We start from the raw sequence: 18,823 nt of genomic DNA on the forward strand, positions 1-18,823 counted from the left end.
TGAGACCATAACCAGATGGTATTTCAATTATTTGTGCAAAATATATAGTCCAAATATTACTAGGTCAATCCTGTCTTCTGTTTTGCCTTAGCTGTTAGGACTTTCCTTTCCTTACAATTTAACTGTTAGCTCTTAATTTTATGTAAGCCATATGGGTCAGCCTCAGGCTGCCTTCTTTTACAGGAATTTGAGCTATTACTTCCAGATTAGAACTACAGCTTATCTGCACTTGGACTTTATTTCAGTTATCTACTTTAACTGTTGACCATACTATTTTACTTTCTTTAAGGACAGTAAGGCCTTCTGGGTTTTTTTGTGGTGCTTCTTGTGCTTGTAAATATTCATACAAGAAACACAGGGGAAGCAGTGAAGGAACCTTGATTTTCTTTTATCCTTATGGGTAAGAAAGGTTGGCATAATTCTTGTTTGCTTTTTTCTCTTTGTCATTCCTATAGCTTTTTTAGAAACATTGCACAAAAATGTCAGAAGGAAGGTGCTTTTCCTCTTATCTCGAGTACAGCACTTACTCTTTCTGATTTGTCTCCTGCTTCTCCATCATCCATTCCCTCAGCCTTCAAAGTGCTTTACAGCATTGGGTAAACATCATCTTACAGATAAAGACCTTGGAGCTCAGAGAAGGAAGGTGGCTTGCCTGAAGTGATTTAGTGAGCTCAGGTTATTTCCTGACATCAAGTTCAGTGTCTTGTCTTTCAGGGAAGCAGGGTATGTGCATACAAACTTTCTTCAATCTCCGTCCAGCACTGGAGACTGAAACTTATCTGTCACTGTCAGCAGCCTGGTCTTGGCACCTTAGAAACTGCTGTTTTAGATAACTTCTACTGATGACGATTTTCATTAATGTAAAAGTTCATGGTACTTATCTAGGAAGTTCGATACTTACTTTCTGCAGAGCAGCAATACTGAAGAAATTACTTCTTTTTTAAAATATGTACTTACTGTTTACATCTTAAACATTAAATGTAGGCCTGAATATCCTGTTTTCTTCTTTGAAAAAAGAGGTTCTCAGGTAGGCATAGGTTTATTTTCCAAACTTCTTTTGGGGTGGACACTTATTTCACACAATATGTTTTCCATGCATGGTGTAAGTGATGACAAACATCATAGGAAATGGTTTGAAACATTGTGGTTCTGTAATTTTACCCCTTCCGTATTGTATATAACATTCAGGATTCAAAATATGCAGATGGGCATAAGCATCTGCAATAACTTTCAAAAACATTGTTTACTTTGGTGATTCTTCTAAAGTTTGCAGGTGTTTGTATTACCTTATTTGACAATCTAAAGAGGAGACAATTTTATTTGACTTTGCAAGATGTGAGAAGTGCTAAACTGTTGAATTCTCTTAGCATCTTTGAGAAGATGCTAAAAATTTGAGTTCTTACAAAAACTGTAATGAGATTCCTGGTAAAAACACTTCAGAAATGGTTGCATAGGCAGCACAAGGGCCTGTTGTAAATAGTTGTGTAGAACAAATGAAGTGCTAAGGAGGCCACTGCAAAGTATTCCATGTGTCTTTGTAGATCTTTGATTTCATAGTACATTAAAGAGAGAAATAAATAGCCTAAGGAATTATTAGGTAGTTGTTGGACTTTCTCAAAACAATCTGCATACATGGTACTAAGTATTTTGAATTACCAGGTTCTCCTGCAAGAAAAATTGTGCTTTGCAACCTGAATTTTACCTTAAGTTCAGTATCATGTAAAGATGATCAATATATACATATAGATTGGATTACAGATTTATTTAGAAAAGTGAAGTATCTATTTTGGTTGCTATTTTTTAACTTTAGTAGGTATTTAGCTTGCAATTCTTTCAACTGTTTAATAAATGGAAGTTTCATGTTTCTGTATCAAATTCTCCAGTCTTTACACAAGCTAAATTACAAAGTAGGAAGCTTGCTATGTGAGAAACTTGTCTTCCACAGATAAATGATGCTATTGGTAATGTTTTTTGTTTACACTGCTTTTTTCTGCCCTGGTTCATTTACCACAATTTTTTACATGTGGAAAATGTAATGTTATCTTCTACAATCATAAGAGCTTTGCGTTTATTCTGATTTACTTTTTAAAGGCAGTATTTCCTTTTTATGTTCATTGCTTCCTTGCCCAGGTCGTGGGAAGGAATCTCTGTTGAACAAATTTGGCTGAAGCACTGTAGGAGCACTCTAAAAACTTAAAGTTTGGCAGGGGTGGGGTGGAGAAAATGCATATAGTTGGGGGGGCGTGTGTGTGTGCCAAATTTCTTTTATTTTGTTTGTTTTTTTAAAAAAAAAAAATTCTGTAGGAATGTGATGTAAGAATCACTGTCTGTGAAGGACACATTCATTTTGCAATCTAATTTCTCTTCCTGTCAATCAACTATGTCTAAAAATGAAAGCAAGGAACACAGTAGAGAAATACTTTGTACAATCTGAGTTTTCCTCGTTAAAAAGACATTTTAAAAGAAAGGTCAGAACATTGTGAAACACTACTATTTTTTTTTTCCCCAGGATGTACTTGTGGCATTCTCAAATATTTTTCTAAATATCAAATTACAGGATTTTTTTTTTCTTTCAAACTTACTTATATAGCAAAAGGAAAGAGACACAATGAAATACAGAGGTGATGTTTTTAAAAGAGGTGTCATTTGACACAGTCATGTAACAAAGAGACCTCATGTAGGATTATATTCAGATGATGAACATGAAGTCGTTCAGTGAGTAGCTCTGCTGGTTTCTCCTGGACCATTTATCTTTAGCATGTAATACCCAACAGCAATAAAATTTGGTTCTTAAATTGTTTTGGTTCCAAAAGCAAAGAAAGAGCATTCTTGAAAGTGCATAGAAGTTTAATGTATTTTCATACATTAACAACATATTTGATGAAAGAAATTCTGGGCACTGCTTTTACACAGGTGCGTTTTGTAAGGGTGTAAGAAGGCTTCTGGTTTTGACCTGAGAAAGAGCTAAACTGAGTTGCAACTCCAAATTCAGGTTCTTCTACACAGGCTGAAAGGAGCATAACTAGATAGAACCTACACACAGCCACTGTTCAGCAGAAGCAATTATGCCGCTCTTGCAGAGACAGAATATTACATGTTTGCCACTGTTCTCATCACCACAGGAGAGATCCTGAGGCTTTTTGTAGTGATAAGACTCTGGCATCTGACCTGATGCCATAAAATGCCTGAGAGGAAGCATTTGTGGGGTACCCAAAGAGAAATGTTTTGAGGTTCATTGGAAGTTGTCTGAGACAATATGCGGAGTAGCTTGTCATTTCATAGAAATTGAAAAAATTTCTTCAAGTTTACCTGGAAGTCCATATATAATATATGACTTGTTTCACCATTTTACATGGAACATACACAGGAATGTCATGGATATGCCTAAACATTCAATCAAAAGGTATGCAAAGTGGACAGAGGGTTTTGTGACATCTGTGTACTCTTCCAGGCTATCCATTTATGACAGTTGCATGGCAGTTATTCCCTCCAGTATTTAGAAACAGAGTGCTCTTAAGATGTCACTTTAAATTAAAGCCAAGATTTTGAACAAAATAACTTATTTATATTCCTGATTTAAATTTCAGTAGCATGCTGAGAGTAAATTTACTCAGGCTATCTTCACTGTCACAAAGGTAATTTTATTTAACTGCATGAAACTTCTATAAGATATAGAAAATAGTTTGTTTTGGCTTACAGGTAAAAGGTGCTTGTGTCAACTGGATACTGAGTGAAAGATCTTTCACCTGCCTGACACCCTTTTCTGTCTGAGGTTGTTTGTACAGTAGCACACAGAGAATGCTCTTCCTCTTCAGCACCTTAAAAGCAATTTTTTCTTAGTTTCTGGAATGATGGGCGAGATGGCAGGATGTGGTTGTACTCTTTCTGGGTTTTTTTGTGCCTTCTGAGTTTTTGAGTTTTTTTAAAATGGGTTGTGGTATTTTTTCTGGAAGATATTTATTAAAGTAGCAGTACATATGAACAATAACTACTGCCTATGTTAAGCAGGATGACGGATGGTACTTGCTTACTTCATTCTCTGAGAGTTGAGCAAATTAATTCCCAAACAGAAATTCAGATTTTATAAGGACATTATGAACATAAGTAAAAGAGGAGAGGATCTTAAAATAAGTACTAGGTTTTTCATAGAAGCCACAGAAGAGTATGTTTTTCCTCTGCTTGTTTTAAAGTGCTTGTAGCCTAATTGCACAAAACAGGACAGACAAAATCAAGAATTGTTGAGTGTGCCTTGTGAGACAGGTGCACTAACTTTATAGCCTTTCTGTGTTCTTGGGGGTGCACTGTTTTCCAAATAGAATTTTGCATAATGCTGGATTCTGTTTGGAGAATAAAGCTAGTAAGAGTAATGATGAAGGAATTGGCATCGAAAAGGTAAAAAGGATATTGACATTAAGGAGAGGACTGAGGGTGGCACTTAGAGCTTTCTGCAAAAGCTCCAGTCCTAATATTTAAAATAAGAGCAGAAATCAGTTGCCTGTCTTCACTGACTTAAATTTCTAAAATTTCAAACAGCAGGTGTTTGACCCCATCAGGGCAACACTTTTGCTTCCATCAGTTCTGAATGGCTGAACAGGATCAGCTGGGTCATCACTTGCCTGGGGCGTCTCCAAAGAGGCCCATGGAAGAAGAACTCAGGCCTGAGAAATACTGAAGGGTCACTATTTTTACGTGGTTCAGATCCTTTGTAAATGCTCAAAGGCTGTAGCATTTGCTAAGAGGGTGGTGCATAGGCAGAGAAGCCAGTGTTTATTGAGTTAATGTAACAGTTTGTGAGAATTGCTGACATTCAGGCTTTTGGAAAAAGACTCTCCGGGTCTTGAGTTACACATAGAAATGAAATCTTATTGTATGTGTTGCTTCATGCTTCTGATGGCTTGGAAACTAAGTCCCCAAACTCCGTTGCACTTATGAAGAGAATAGATATGCTAATTTCAGTGTCTTGGCTAAATTCCAGTGAATAATTGCATTCAGCTTATCTAAATTCCTCTCTCTAGTTTAAATTGGTTGAGATAGTTTCCATCTTCTGTCTTATGCTATTGTTTATTTTGGTGAGTGCTGTTAAGTAGGCTGGTGCTTTTTCAATTTGACATTGCTGTATTTTGTTAGTAACTGAAATTATTCCAAAATGCGCATATGATTTGCAAATTACTTTGACAGCTAAAAAAAAAGTAAATTGGTTGTATCATGATATCTTTAGCATTTTATGGAAAAGTGGTTATAAAATCTCATGATTGTTGTTTTGAAATGTACTTAAATAGGGTATTTATGTATATTCATGCTGAGTTTTTGAAGTGTAATGTAAGGGGCAGATGATCTGATTTTGTTTGCATTAACTGTGGGGGAACATTTCTGTAACTTTGAATTAAGCTTGTTCAGCTGCATGTGACATATACAGGTGACAGACAGAGAATTAATCCATCTAGGTAGTGCAGAAGCTTTGATGAGACTGTTGCAATACCCTACCTGAAACTACTAGCTCCACAAAAGGCAGGGCAAGTTTTAGACCTGTTGGTTGAAAATGAGAGAAGTTGTCCTCCTACCCAATCACATTTGAGAACAGTAAATATTTAATATACATAGATGATTTCTTTTCAAGAAGATATTCTTCCCATGTCTGAAATATGTATTAACTATATTAATTCATTTTGTTTTCTATATTGTTTTGGAGTAAAGAGTAGAGTAAAATGCACGTTTGCTGAAAGAAGCCTAAGAGACAAACTGTAGAAGGGAGTTGCCTCTGATCTCCACTACTGTGCTGTCTGTCTGTGGTGTTTTCATCTCATCCCAGTGAATATGTAATTTTTCAGAAGAAAGAATGGGGACCACTTGTTTCCATCCTCTCGCTCTTCCCAGGAAAGAAGAAATTTGGTTGTTGCTGCTGTTGCTGTTAGAAATATAAGGTTGCCTTTTCATACTATGTCGGCTGTTTGAGAGCTGCACTTATAGACTTTTTGGCTCCACAGTGTAAGGTGGAGTGCAGGCAGCTTTTCTTCCACAGAAGTTGTCTTGCAATTATGAATAATTTTCCTTTCTCTGGACTGCTGATGATCTTAAAAGTTTTTCAGCATGAGCCCCAAAAAATGAAGTATGGAAACCAGCAGACAGAACTATTCCCAGCTCTTACAAAAAAAAGCCTTAAGGCACTGTTGTATACGTCCAAGGAGCGGGAAGCCAGTGTGCCTGCAGGTAGTCCATGAGGTGGTTTCTCTCAACCTCTGTAGAGAAACTCTATGAAGAATGTGGCTGTCAGCTGCTGAGAAGTGTGGATATGTTTCTGCTCTGCGGCAGGATACATGCTGGAGAAACAACGGACTGAGTTTATCCTCGTTTTTAATACCTATCTAGGAATTTCTAAGTAGAGACTAAAAGCTCTCTGCAGCATAGATGTCTGTATACTTTAAATAACTAGCTTTCCTACTCTGTCATGGTGGAGACCCATACATGGTCCCAGTAAAAGAAGCATAAAAACAAAGAAAACTTTGAGGAACAACAAATGAAAATATTTCATTTTAATTTTCTTTTGCATTTCATTACATGCACTGATGTCCAAATTCTACATTTTGTCTCCTAAATCAATTTATTCTCTTTTTAATTTTTTGATACCAAATTGAAGAAGGTAGTTGATAAAGGTTAGTATATATCCACTAGCTTCATTCTTGAATCTGTCCTGAATCTATTCCCCAGCATGTGGACTGAGTTTGCTGTTGAATATCCAAGTAACTGTTAACATCTTTCATACAGTAGATAAAAACTACAGTATAACTATAAATTAAAGATTGTAGCCTGTCGGCTTCCAGTATAGTGTAATAGCAAGCACAATCTGCTAATGAGGTGCTGGATATAAATTCTTTTGACAGTCAGAGTACAGAGATAGAGACTAAAGACTCTGAGTTTGCAGACATGGAAAAATCAACTACTTAAACTATCTTGGCTTTAAATGTATCAGGTTTGACTTTAGAGTAAGTAATAGGCATTCATTGAGTAATATGTCATACATTGTGCCAATTCATTTGCAGAAATATGCTGAATAGCTGCAGAAAATGAAAATGAGTTTTAAGTGGAGATGACCATTGAATTTGCAGGAAATTACTGTATATCATCACCTGTAACCATTACCTTGAAATATCTAAGAATAGTAAGTATGTTCAGGAAAGATACATTTATATGTGCTTTGAGACCACTGGTGCATTTTCAGTTTAATTAACAGTTGGTAATTGTATAACCTGATTGGAAGATGTGATTTTAAAATTATTTAATTAAAATGACACCTCCAGTATTACAGTTGTGAAAAGAATACAAATGTATCTTTATATAATGCAAAAATCATAATGCTAGTATGCTGTATTCTTTACGTAACTAGCATGCATTCATCTTCTCAATTTCTCAACCCAAGTGTGTATTCTTTGGCTGTTGAAAGTGATCTCTCCAAACTATCTAAACAATCCTTGCTGGAAACTTTTAAAACATTCTGAAATGTGCATGTTTTGGTCCTTCAAGCCTACCCAATCTCAATATTAGCATCTTAAAAAAAAAAGGTTTCCTTTGATAAACAAGTTAGGACCTTCTGTCACAATGATACATTTTTCTGTCTTTTCCTATATTTGAGTATATTGAACTTTTATAGCTAACTTATTTGTCCTTTCCAGAATTGCTTTCCTCTTCTCTTGTTGCCTTCTTTTTACTTATTTATTTTTAATTCCCATTACATTGGGATCAGGTAAAACATTGGAATTTGATCTTATTCATTCATGTTTCTTCAGCAGCTTGGAGTTTCCCTTTTATAAATGAGATATCTTGAACTTTTAAGAATGGGTGATTGCATGTAAAAGAGATGAAGGAGAATGAAGCATTACAAATAAAAGCAAGAATGGGAAAAGTGAAGAGGAAAAATAATGAAGTGAGGAATGCTGAAAAACCTCTGGCAAGCAGAATGGGAGCAGTATCATGATGGCCATGGGGAACAGTCACTCACTTTTTTGAGAAGAAGGAAAAATAAAAGACAATTGCTGGGATGAGATTTAAAAAAAGAAAATTGACTTGCTCTTTTGTAATAATTCCTTAGGGTTTATTGTACCATACTACAATTTTTTGGAAAAGAAACTGATAATTTTTGGTTATGAATAGTGACAGTGTTGCTAAAACATCAACTTGTTTGGCAAATTATATTTTAAACATAAGTGGAGTTGGAAATTTTAGAAATAAAGGAATAATATCTGAATTTTCACACAAAGTTTAGTAATGTAAATTCTGTGGTGTTTCAACTGCTGTTTATAAACTCAGTAAAAGATTTTGGAACTGATAAAACAGGCAGCGTAGTGGTTGAATTAAATTTCTTTTTCTTAAAAAACTTTAATTTGTGAGATAGTATAGAGTGGTTATCACTTGAGGCAGGGCGAATAAATCATTTTCAAACATGATTTCAGTAAGCAGATAGTTCTAATCAGTGACCTAGTACATTATATGAATAAAAGTAGTTTCTAAAACTCTTTCATTCAGAACTTGACAAGTAATATTTAACTAAGGTAAATAGTGTCGGTGACGATATAGTCACTCTACATTGTACGGAATCGTGTGTGTTTAGAGTGTGCAATAAAACAAGCATAGGTGAATAATCTTATTTTTGTCATAGGATATCTATGGCAACTGAAATTCGTTGCTAAAATTTCACTCGGTCTTTCTCTAACAAACAATTTTATTTTCTGTACGTGTTTGTACAGTAACAGTTTGTGCAGTTCTTGTCTCTGATGGTGACTTGCAGGTATTACAGTATTGTACTAAACAGTAGCATAGGGTCCTTGGCTACTGGGAGACAAAACCACAAAAAGGAAGGAAGGCAACTGACCACAGAGGGGAAGGGGCTGTGTTTTGCTTAGTGTAGGGAAGAAGTATCTTGTTTGCTGTACTGACCTGTTTATTTTAGTAGAGTTTGCTATTTTTCAGGTGCAGTTAAAAACCAACATTTCAAGTCAATACGTAATTCGTACACAACCAACAAACACCTGTCTGTCTACACTTGAATGTGCAGCTGTTGCTCTTACTATCATGGAAAAAAATAAGAGTATACAAGAGGTACGTAAAATTAAACACCTGAGTTTTTCTTTTATGAATAGCAGAGGGACAGTGAAGGTACTTAGCTGTTAATTTGACAGTCAAAATCTTAACGACAGTGTAATGTTTTTGTTGCATAGCAAACTAAAACAAGAATGTACCAATAGAAACTATTTTTCTTCAGATATTTATTAATTCTAATATGTTCAGATTACTGTGACTGTTCCTTGTTGTGTTCCAAAAGTCTCTATAGTTTTCCTATTCTTTATTCAACATTGCTGTCAGATTGCTGAGGGAACTTGTTAGATACAAAGGTCTTGAATGATTGTTTTGCTATTGCTCTTCTCAGTATGTTAAATTCTAGTACTTTTCTATGCTAAATTCTAATTTTTGTTTCATCCCATAATGGAAATAGATTGGCTCTTTTGCCACAAAGAGTTGTCTGAAGATAAACCTGGACAAGATTCAGGGCCAAAAACCTTGCTTTGATGACGTTTAAAGTACCAGTTAGGGTCAGATCATGTCCTGTAACAGATTGTATTTGGTGCTGCAATGTCCATGAAGGCTGAATGCAGACTACTTATCTTACAGACCAGTTTTACCCTGGTAGCCCATTTTGTGTATGGAGTAATAAATTGGTTATTGGAAACAACCGCTACCTTCCTAGCCCATCTCCTCAGTTCCTCTTTTTCCCTTGTTTTTTTTTTTTTTTTTTCTTTCCCTTCCTTTAATGGTCTGGTGCTTTCCCCAGACACTTCCACTTTTACAAGTTTTCACTGTGTAGTCTTGCGGTTCATTCGTCTCAGGATTTGAGTTCCCTTTTTGCTGTACTTGTTACTCAGTCTCCCTTTTCTTTTTCCCTCTTCTTTCCATTTGTCCTTTCTGTTCATTGTTTCTCTCTTGTACCTTTTATGCATTTTTAACTCAGCAGTCCAGTCCCTTCTTTCCTTCTACCTCATTCTTCTTTCCCATCACATTCTCTCATCCTGTACTACTATCTCACACACTACTTCCTGTAATTCTAAGTATGATGAGAAGAGTGACTCAGATTCTCTTCACCTGTACATTACTTGTTTTAAAAAGTTGGTTTATAAGGCAGCAAATATATGCTGTGCTTGCTACAATACAGAATAAAAATCTGTAGAGATGACAGTTGGGGATTTAGCTCAAAACAAATAGAAGTGCTGTGGTGTATGTTGCAGGGCAAATAGTGCAGAGATGCACTGTTGTAGTTATTTCTTCCTGTGGTGTTTTTCTAAGTTCACTTGACATTTCTTATAGCAAAACTTCAAAACATAGGCCATATACCAGGCACATGTAATATACTAAATTCTACAAATGTAACATGCTAGATTGATTTTCGTTTTTTAAATTATTTTCTTTCGGGTATTTCTTAACTATAGTGTATTGAAAACTACTTTGTTTTATGTACTGTGTTAATTAACTGTAATTAACAGTTAACTATTAACAACTATTCAGTTGCTGTAATATATGGAATTTATATGTTGCAGTCTTATGTTACTGAAGTTATACTCAGTCTAAAGTATGATTAGTATTTTGTAGCAATGGAAGATACTAGTAAACTTGGCGGAGATTACAGCCTATAATCACTCTGATGTCTAATTTTCATGAAGCCAGAAAAGCATGATGATTATTTAGTTGATTAGTGATTTATTGGTACTGAATAATGTGGCAAGCCGTGTTTGGAATGAGATTTTTGTTCTGGGTCTTGAAGGCTTTGTGCCATTGAGTTTCTTGTGCTTTTTCCTAATGGTAGATAAAACCTGAAGCCACTTAACGTCAGAAGAGTTTATTAATTTTGAATCGTACATCCTATAACAAATGTTAGGAGACAGTGTATATGTATGCACACCTTAAAATGTTTTTTTACTTCAGTTGAGAACGAAATTGTCATAGAAACATTCGGATATTTTCACCAGTCTCTTAATATTCTAATAGTGGGGAATAGTATTACTTAGGTACCATCAGTTGAGGCTCTTGGGAATTAGTAAAATACCTTTGGATACAACTTCTTAAAAAGAAAAAGTATTTCCAAGATGTGAGAAACTTAAGAAAATTTGGAGATTAGTATCAGTAAAGTTTCTATGTCTCTTACATAGGATATTAAAGTATTTAACTACCTTTAAATTTATGGTTAACTTCTTCAGTTAAGATCTGAATTTAAAATTACAGGGCTGACAAATGTCATTGAGAATAACTGGTGCTAGATTCTAAAAAGTTTCATTCAGTTAGCAGTCAGGTAGGATTAATTTCCTTTTTAGCATGTGTTGGTCTTGGAATATTTACTGGAGTCAAATAACCATTATCCTTTTTGATAGATCCGTATTTTTAAATGATCCTCTGAAGTCAAAGCACAGCAAGGTGATCTTTGACTCTCAAAAACCCAAAAGCTGATCTAGTTGGAGACAGGCAATTGAGTATATTACTGCATGGAAACTAATAAGTTATTTTCTGCAAAAACTAGACAGCAAAGATGATCTGAATACCCCCTCACTGCTAACTGGAAGATAAAATGCTTTTGTAAGCCTGTCCCACTGACCTCCCGCACTCCTGCAGCCATGGAATGCAACCCACTGGATTATGTCTTCCTACCAGCCAGTTTACAACTCTTACGTGTCACTGGAGGAATTTGGAATTTAACAGTTCTTGAGTTTAAGTTTGTTGCAGGTCAAAGAATACTAATTGGACATTAGCCTTTTCCTTGCAACTTGTGATCCCACTAGTCGGTGATGGAAGAGGTTATTAAGATAATGTCCTTCTTAATCTTTTGTTGCTGACATTAGTAATATCAATTTAATAAGCCTTTTGAAAAAGACCTACGAGTAGTTTCGCAACATAGACCCAGGTCTGCAATCTGATTGTGTGCCCAGAATGTAGTACAGAAGGGTCTGTGAAAGAGATTTAAAGCTCATCCATGTATTCACTACATTCTAGTGTCCACCCTGGGATGCTTCTATCCCTCTTCATCAGATAATGAATATTTTGGTACTTGATATCCGCCTACTAAAAAAGGTTCCCAGGTCAAAAATTGCTTCTGCAATTGACATAGTGTAGAGTATGCCACCTCCATGTCCACTTCTGTAGCACTAGAGAGTCACCTCAACATTAAATCAATTGCATTTAGAACCAGACCGGGACAAAGTGTGTCGCCACAAAAGAAAATATAGCTCAAATTGGAACTCTGCGTAAAGAAACTTTTCTAGAAACTTGTATGTCTTTTGTGACAGTGTGGCTATCGTATGCTTTTATGTTAAAAGAATGTTTTTGTTTATTGTAGAAGTTAAACCCATGAAAAATTAGAAATACTGACATGAAAGTGGGTTTTGTATATTTACTTTTTCCTTTGGTGTGCTAGGACAATGTTGGCATATTTTTCCTTCATTAGGACTTCTGTCTTATTCAGGTCCAGGGTGAATGTTTTGCTAGTGTCTAGAATTCCCAGTCCTGTATTCTGTTTTATCCCTACCACTCAGAATTGGCCCAGCCTACTTTTCAAAGATAAAATTGTCAGTTTCTCAAAGGTGCTTCTATAAATGTTGCAATAGCCAAGAGCTTCATAAACATTTGTGCACTTTTTTTATACCATCTCTGAATTAAATGACTGCTATTCCCAGCATATAAGATGGCAAATTGAAGTCAAAAGCCATGGAAGTTAAAAATGGGCACTTAGTTTGATGCCCAATATAAGTAAGTCACTTGATTTTCCTGTGTGGTCAGAAGAGTGACATTTTACTTGGTAGAAACTCAGCTCCTGCTGACTGCAGTTACATTTGTGATTGCTTTACACATCTGCACATGAGGCCCCGTGATACTGAGTCAGGCAACCAGAAAATGAAGAACCTGCAATTAGGAACCACTTGAGATAAATTTGGTTTGTGTGGTTTCATTAGTCCTACATGATATTGCTGAGCAGAAGCAAGGATACAGTGCAGTCTTCAGGATAGCAATCCAACTGCCTTGATCATGAGTCCCTCCCCTCTTTCTAAAACCCTGCCTCAAGGTATTTTCATGCAAGAACAAACAGCTTAGTTATTGTTACTTATTTTATTGCAGCTTGTTGGCTGAGCCACAATAATTGATTGTAGTCCATTGCTAAGGTCAAGTTAAAGCCTTAACTTACAATAATGTGGCTGGGGCTGAAGCCAGGATTGAGTTAGTCCAAGGAGAGGTGTAAGGGATGACAGCAGGTAGGTAGATGTATGTCTGCTATGTGGCTTCTTTTTAGTACATCTCTTATTCAACTGTGCCCTCTGTGTCTCCAAAGGTTATATTTTATCAGGATTTATCATCCAAACTATATTTTATCAGCATTTCTAAGTAGTCCTTGAATACAAAACCTGGAATAATTGATGTCTCTAAAATAGCTTACTAAAAAGTTGGGTTTTTTGTCTCCCCGTATCCCTTCATCTTTCTGCAGACTATACTCCGTCCACTTCAAGCTTTATGCTCTTTCCAGCTTCAGCATGGTGCCCAGATCCATCACAGCAAAGAGCATCTTCTCAAAAATGGCTTATACAACAAGCCAATGCCAAAGAATAAGCGCAAACTCAGAAGAATGGAGCTTTTGGTGAATAATGTTAAAATATAAGAAAACTGTACTGAGAGTACAGTGGGATTTATTTGCAGTTAGCAAATGAATACGAATCTGAATTTGATCCCAACAGTTGACTGTACTGTAATAAAACAGCTTTTAGGCCCTTCATAGGCAGGAGTTTATCTACCAATGTGACAAACAGTAATGGACAAGCTTTTTCATTTTTGCAGTAGGCCAGGTGCCTTTGTTCAAGTGATAGAAGATCATTCTCATTTCCTATAGGAAAGAAGAAGAAAACTCTGAGCGTAATTTAGAGTTATGTTATCTCTTGGGCAAGTATGATCCTCAATATGACTGGATAAATTTACTTTGGAGAAGCTTTTATCAGTACGAAAAGACAAGGAATATGAAAGTAATGGAATGGTAAGGCCTCAGCATTTAGAAGTATATTGAATTTCTGCTGAGCATTTTAACTTCAATATCTAATTACAGTAGGTTTTCAAACTGTAATTCCTTATATTACTTAGTTCAGATGAACATAAGGCATGGTATTTGTACAATTCTTTTTAACTTGGAGATTTTTATTTCTTATATTATTACAATTAGTTTTCGTAAATTTATATACATTTTACAATGCAGTCGGGTTTAGTTTCTCTCTCAGACTTAATTTTTAAATTAAACCTGCATACATTTTTACCAGAACCTGAACACTTCTGACTTAAAACAAAAGTGAATGCAGAGAAATGCATTTTGGAAGTATAACTCAGGTGCTTCACTTTTACTTGAGCAAAAACTACTCTTCCACCGAAGGGGACGTTTTATGGGTATGAATATGTCACACCCATACCCTGACATACAATGGTTATGATACTAAAGGAATTAAACATACCCAGTGTAAACAGCCCTGTAAGAAATATGATACAATAACAAATGATTATGTCTGGATACAACCTACTAACATGATTGCAGATCCATTAGATTTACAGGTCTTCTTTAATTAGTTCTTCTCATTCTAACAGTGATACAACTGTACCTCTTTCTAATGGGAATCACTAGAAGCGGAAGAATTGGGTATTTTTACAAGCTTTGTGAAGTAATATTTTATGATCTGGAGGAAAAAAAGTGAAATAAAGGTTTTGACGTTCCTTTCTTCATGTTCATAAATGCCTCCTTCGTGAAACAGATTAAAATGCTTGATGTTTGTCTTTACTATCGGTTCCACTCTAGGTAAGAACATGGAACTAATTGGGTACTAATTAGTCTTAGAAAAAGATATTTTGTCTTTAATTTGTGAGCTGCAAGGCAAGAAACTACAGAAGTGGGGAGTGTAAACACAGCTAACCAATATATTAACTGAAAGCATTTCTGCAATTAACAAGAGAGGTCAAAATTAGGTCAGAGATTAGCTAAGGAGTTTTAGTTAACCCTGAGCTAATAGTGACCTTTTGTTTAGGCATGGATTAACAATTTAATTTGTCTGGCTATGTTAGCAAAGTTTATATAACCTTTTTCTCTTCCCCTGGTCTAGATAAATCCTGTATCTGTCGCTAAATTCAGCAAACCTGAATTAGTTTTGACAAATCTGAAGCAAAACAGTCTCATGTGATTAATGATAGCGTAGATGCACTGTTTCTTCATGTTGGAGCAGAGAAAGGGCATGTTTATTCCTGTAGCAAAGCACAGTGCAGCAATTTCCAGGCTGGCTTGGAGTGTGAAGTTGCAGTCTTATGCAACTTGTGTGCACAGCCCCGTGGGTGACGCTGCCTCCAGTTCTGGGGCTGGCAAGGCTCATCCTGGGCTGGGAATCTCTTTCCCTTGTGCTCTGGGACACTGTCCAAGCATTTCTTAAAGAAACAAGGGTATCAGTTAGGCTTTACTGTTAATGCCATGTTTATATATATGGAGGATGTTCACATTTAATGTTGTATATGTTAATTTAGTTTATCTTATTTTAGATTCATCTACAACAGTAGTGTATCTTTTGACCTACATTGTGAAGATTATTTTTCTAGACAGAAGGCTAAATGCGTCTTTTCATAAAATGTGAGTTTATATTATGGAGAACAGAAAGAAATTTGTATTACAGCCTGGGGTTCACAGACATCTGCAAAATGCCTTAGAATTACAGGATCAGAGAAATAGTTGTCTTAATTGAGTTATAATCCTACATTAAATACTCTTGTGCGTGCAATCTGTTCAGAGTTTTCATGTTTTTCAGCAAAGGACAAATTCCATACAGCTTACAATAAGCACTTTTTAGTTTTGTTGATTCCTCCTCCTCTTCTAATTTTGCTCCTGTGGCTAACAGGATTTGTAGGATCTAATGCTGGATGCATGAAAGCCTTTAATTGCTAATTTCCTGTGTTGTACAGTACTAGATCAATCACTATGCAGCAGTTGCTGAAGAAATGAAAAACAATTCATTGCAAACCTCCAGGCATTTTAATTTTTGAGTTTTTTTGTATGTCCCATCTCAGCTATACTATAGTGAACATTTAGATGCAACACAGCGGTCATATGAAGCTCAGTTTCAGATTTGTTCAAAACTATTAAACACAAAATACAATACTTTTTTGTTACTTTTTTGGTGGAACTTGCATGGCTTTAGAAATATACACAATGTAAGAGGAAGAGTTCAGAGAGTTTGTTTTCAGGTCTTGTGGATTCAGAATTTACCTCTAAATACCTCAGACATGGGTACTCCAAAGTCCAAATACTTCCGATGAAAGTTGTGCGTGATGAAGTAGCACTCTTTGCTAGCAATTTCATTAGAATGAGTTTTAATTTGCAATTTTATTTTTTGCTGTAATGGTCAATCAGTTTCATTTTTCATTTACCAAAAGATTAATGAGTCAAACCCACCAGTCTAACAAGATACTGATTAAAAGGAAAGGAGCGTGTTTGCTTCTGATGTTTGGTTCTTTGTCCTTGTCCACTTTGTACTTCCGAATATTGCTACCAAAATGAAATCTGCCTTCCATGTGCCACTATGTTGTGCTTTGGGGAACTGGTGACGTGGATAGCAGGCCTTTGAACACATGAACACATGTAAAAATTTTACAAAGGTGGGTGTTGTTAAGTCTTCATATTTTCATAATCTGTAAGACAAAGTTTAAGAAAAAAGACAAAGCTAGAAATCTTTCAAAGTAAGAACACAACCTTCCACACACCTTTGGTTTACAAAGCTTTCAAATTAAAAGTGAAGAGATGCTCAGGACAAACATAAACTTATTTTTCTTCAAGATTTTACTTCTGTTGCTTCGTAACTCCATTGGAATTCCAGCTGGAAGATGGTCTTACCATACTACCAAGAAATTACTCTTATTAGTTTTTCTGTAAATAAAAAGAAAACTTTTCAACTGACTTCAAAAGGGGCAAAAATTATTTTAAGACCAAGAGTTTTCTTCTCAACTGTTACATTAGATAAAAAATTGCTTATGGTGCATTATTTTCTACAACTTCTCCGCTTGAATTGTTTTGAAATTTAATTAAAAATTGAACTTTTTAAAAAGGATAGTGGTTCATGCTTTTCTCCTGAGGTTTGTATTTATTATGCCTACATACATGAATGCACATAAATTATATATTTGTTTCTGCTTCAAAGCAATAAAAGATCTAATTTACTGTGATCATGTGCCACTGTGTCTCTGCAGAACTGGATTTGTTCATATGTGTTGGTATCACAAAGAGGTAAGCCTAGTCCTTTTTTGTACCTCTTTAACACCATTCAGTCAGTTAATGAAGAGATGTGGTTTTTCCTATGCCATTTGAAGAAAAAGGTTCCTTTGTTATCTCTTGAAACCTGCATGAAGACTAAATTGCTGTGGCAGTTTCTCCAGCATTTCAGTTTCAGAGCTCTCTTCTTGCTTTCTGCAGTAGTGGCCAACTCCTGTTTGCTAGCTCACAAACATGCATATCTTCCCACACTCTAGCATCCCCCAAACGCTGCCTCTCCAGCTCAGTGCCCTACTAAGAGTAATGATCTGGACATCCTGTATCTCACCCACATTTTTTCCTTCCCCAAATTGTTGTACTCAAGTTAAAAAAAAAAACCACGCTGATTCTGTTCTCATGCAGCCATTCTTCATCTCCCTGCTACAAAACCTGTGCTTTAGGGACTTCCATGCACCCTTAGTTACCAGGGTTGTTCCTTGTGTCCCTTGTCACAATCCTCCAAAGCCTCAGCACTTCATGTCCTGAGAGCTGCTGCTTTTGTGGTGGGGAACAGATGACAGGGGGAAGTAAAGAGCAGAGAGGGAGAGAAAGGTCTGTGTTTTAAGAAGTTGAATAAGAGACTTAGATAAAAGTTGCTTCTGTTGCTAGGGTATGGCTGCTATAAAGCTTGATACTCATCACTATGGCTTGGTGTTTGCTTAATACCAAGACTGTCCTGACAGTTCCACTTGTTTGTGGAGTATATCCTAAGGGAGCTGCTTTGTTTTACTGGTTTAAGATTCACTAAATATATCTTTCTATTTCATAAAAGATGCTAACTAGTTTTCTGTGTGAGAAGGTACTTTTATCACTAAGCAACAGAAAAATTGCTATACCTATGGGGCAGCAATGCTTGCAGCACAGCTATGGCTTAAGTTGATGTATATACACCACTTGATCTGGTTGGAGCATGCACACTGCACATCCTCTGTCATGAATGTAACAGGCAGCAGATGCTCAATTGGAAGTAGGTTGAACTATTCTCTCTGCCCATGTAAGTAATAATTAAAAACCTCAGTAACTGTAACAGACCATATGCTATGCTGTGGCCTACTGTGTCTGTAAGGACAGGTAACATATTTTAGCTTTTATAGCTGAACTGAAACTGGGACTTTATCTGGCATGTGAAAGATTGCTTTGGGCTTGAGTGCTAGGATTTACTCTCAGTAAAGAGGTGTATCAAAGATTGTTTACAGAAGATTTAAAGTGCATTAAGACATACCTACTCTATGTTAGTGGAACAGAGCAACTTAGAATATTTGGCAAATTAATAATATATAAACCATTTGCGTACATACATGCATGTAAATATAGATCATGTGTTTACAAAATACATAAGTAATTATTATAAGTTATCACCATCTTTTAAATATTTTTTAAAAGTAAAATTAAATTTCTGTTTAAAAAAAGTGAGTGGTTTTAGTTCCTTGTTTTTCTTTTGTTGCTGAAACGGTCATATATATATCAGATATAGATAATAGTAAT

General features: G+C 35.8%; 1 protein-coding gene across 1 annotated transcript in view; it reads left to right on the forward strand.

Moving 5' to 3' along the window:
* The window catches only part of DTWD2 (DTW domain containing 2), a gene marked incomplete at its 5' end in the record, with an annotated part of 107,218 nt that extends 89,951 nt beyond the window's left edge, over window positions 1-17,267 (forward strand). Inside the window, 2 exons of the mRNA XM_082336729.1 lie at window positions 8,962-9,090; window positions 13,508-17,267. Coding sequence (XP_082192855.1) covers window positions 8,962-9,090; window positions 13,508-13,678 — 300 coding nt within the window. The 3' untranslated portion in view covers window positions 13,679-17,267. The remainder of the gene's footprint in view (window positions 1-8,961; window positions 9,091-13,507) is intronic.
* Between the last annotated feature and the right edge of the window lie 1,556 nt (window positions 17,268-18,823).

This window comes from Platalea leucorodia, assembly GCF_965183815.1.
Source record: "Platalea leucorodia genome assembly, chromosome: Z".
Lineage (NCBI taxonomy): Eukaryota > Metazoa > Chordata > Aves > Pelecaniformes > Threskiornithidae > Platalea > Platalea leucorodia.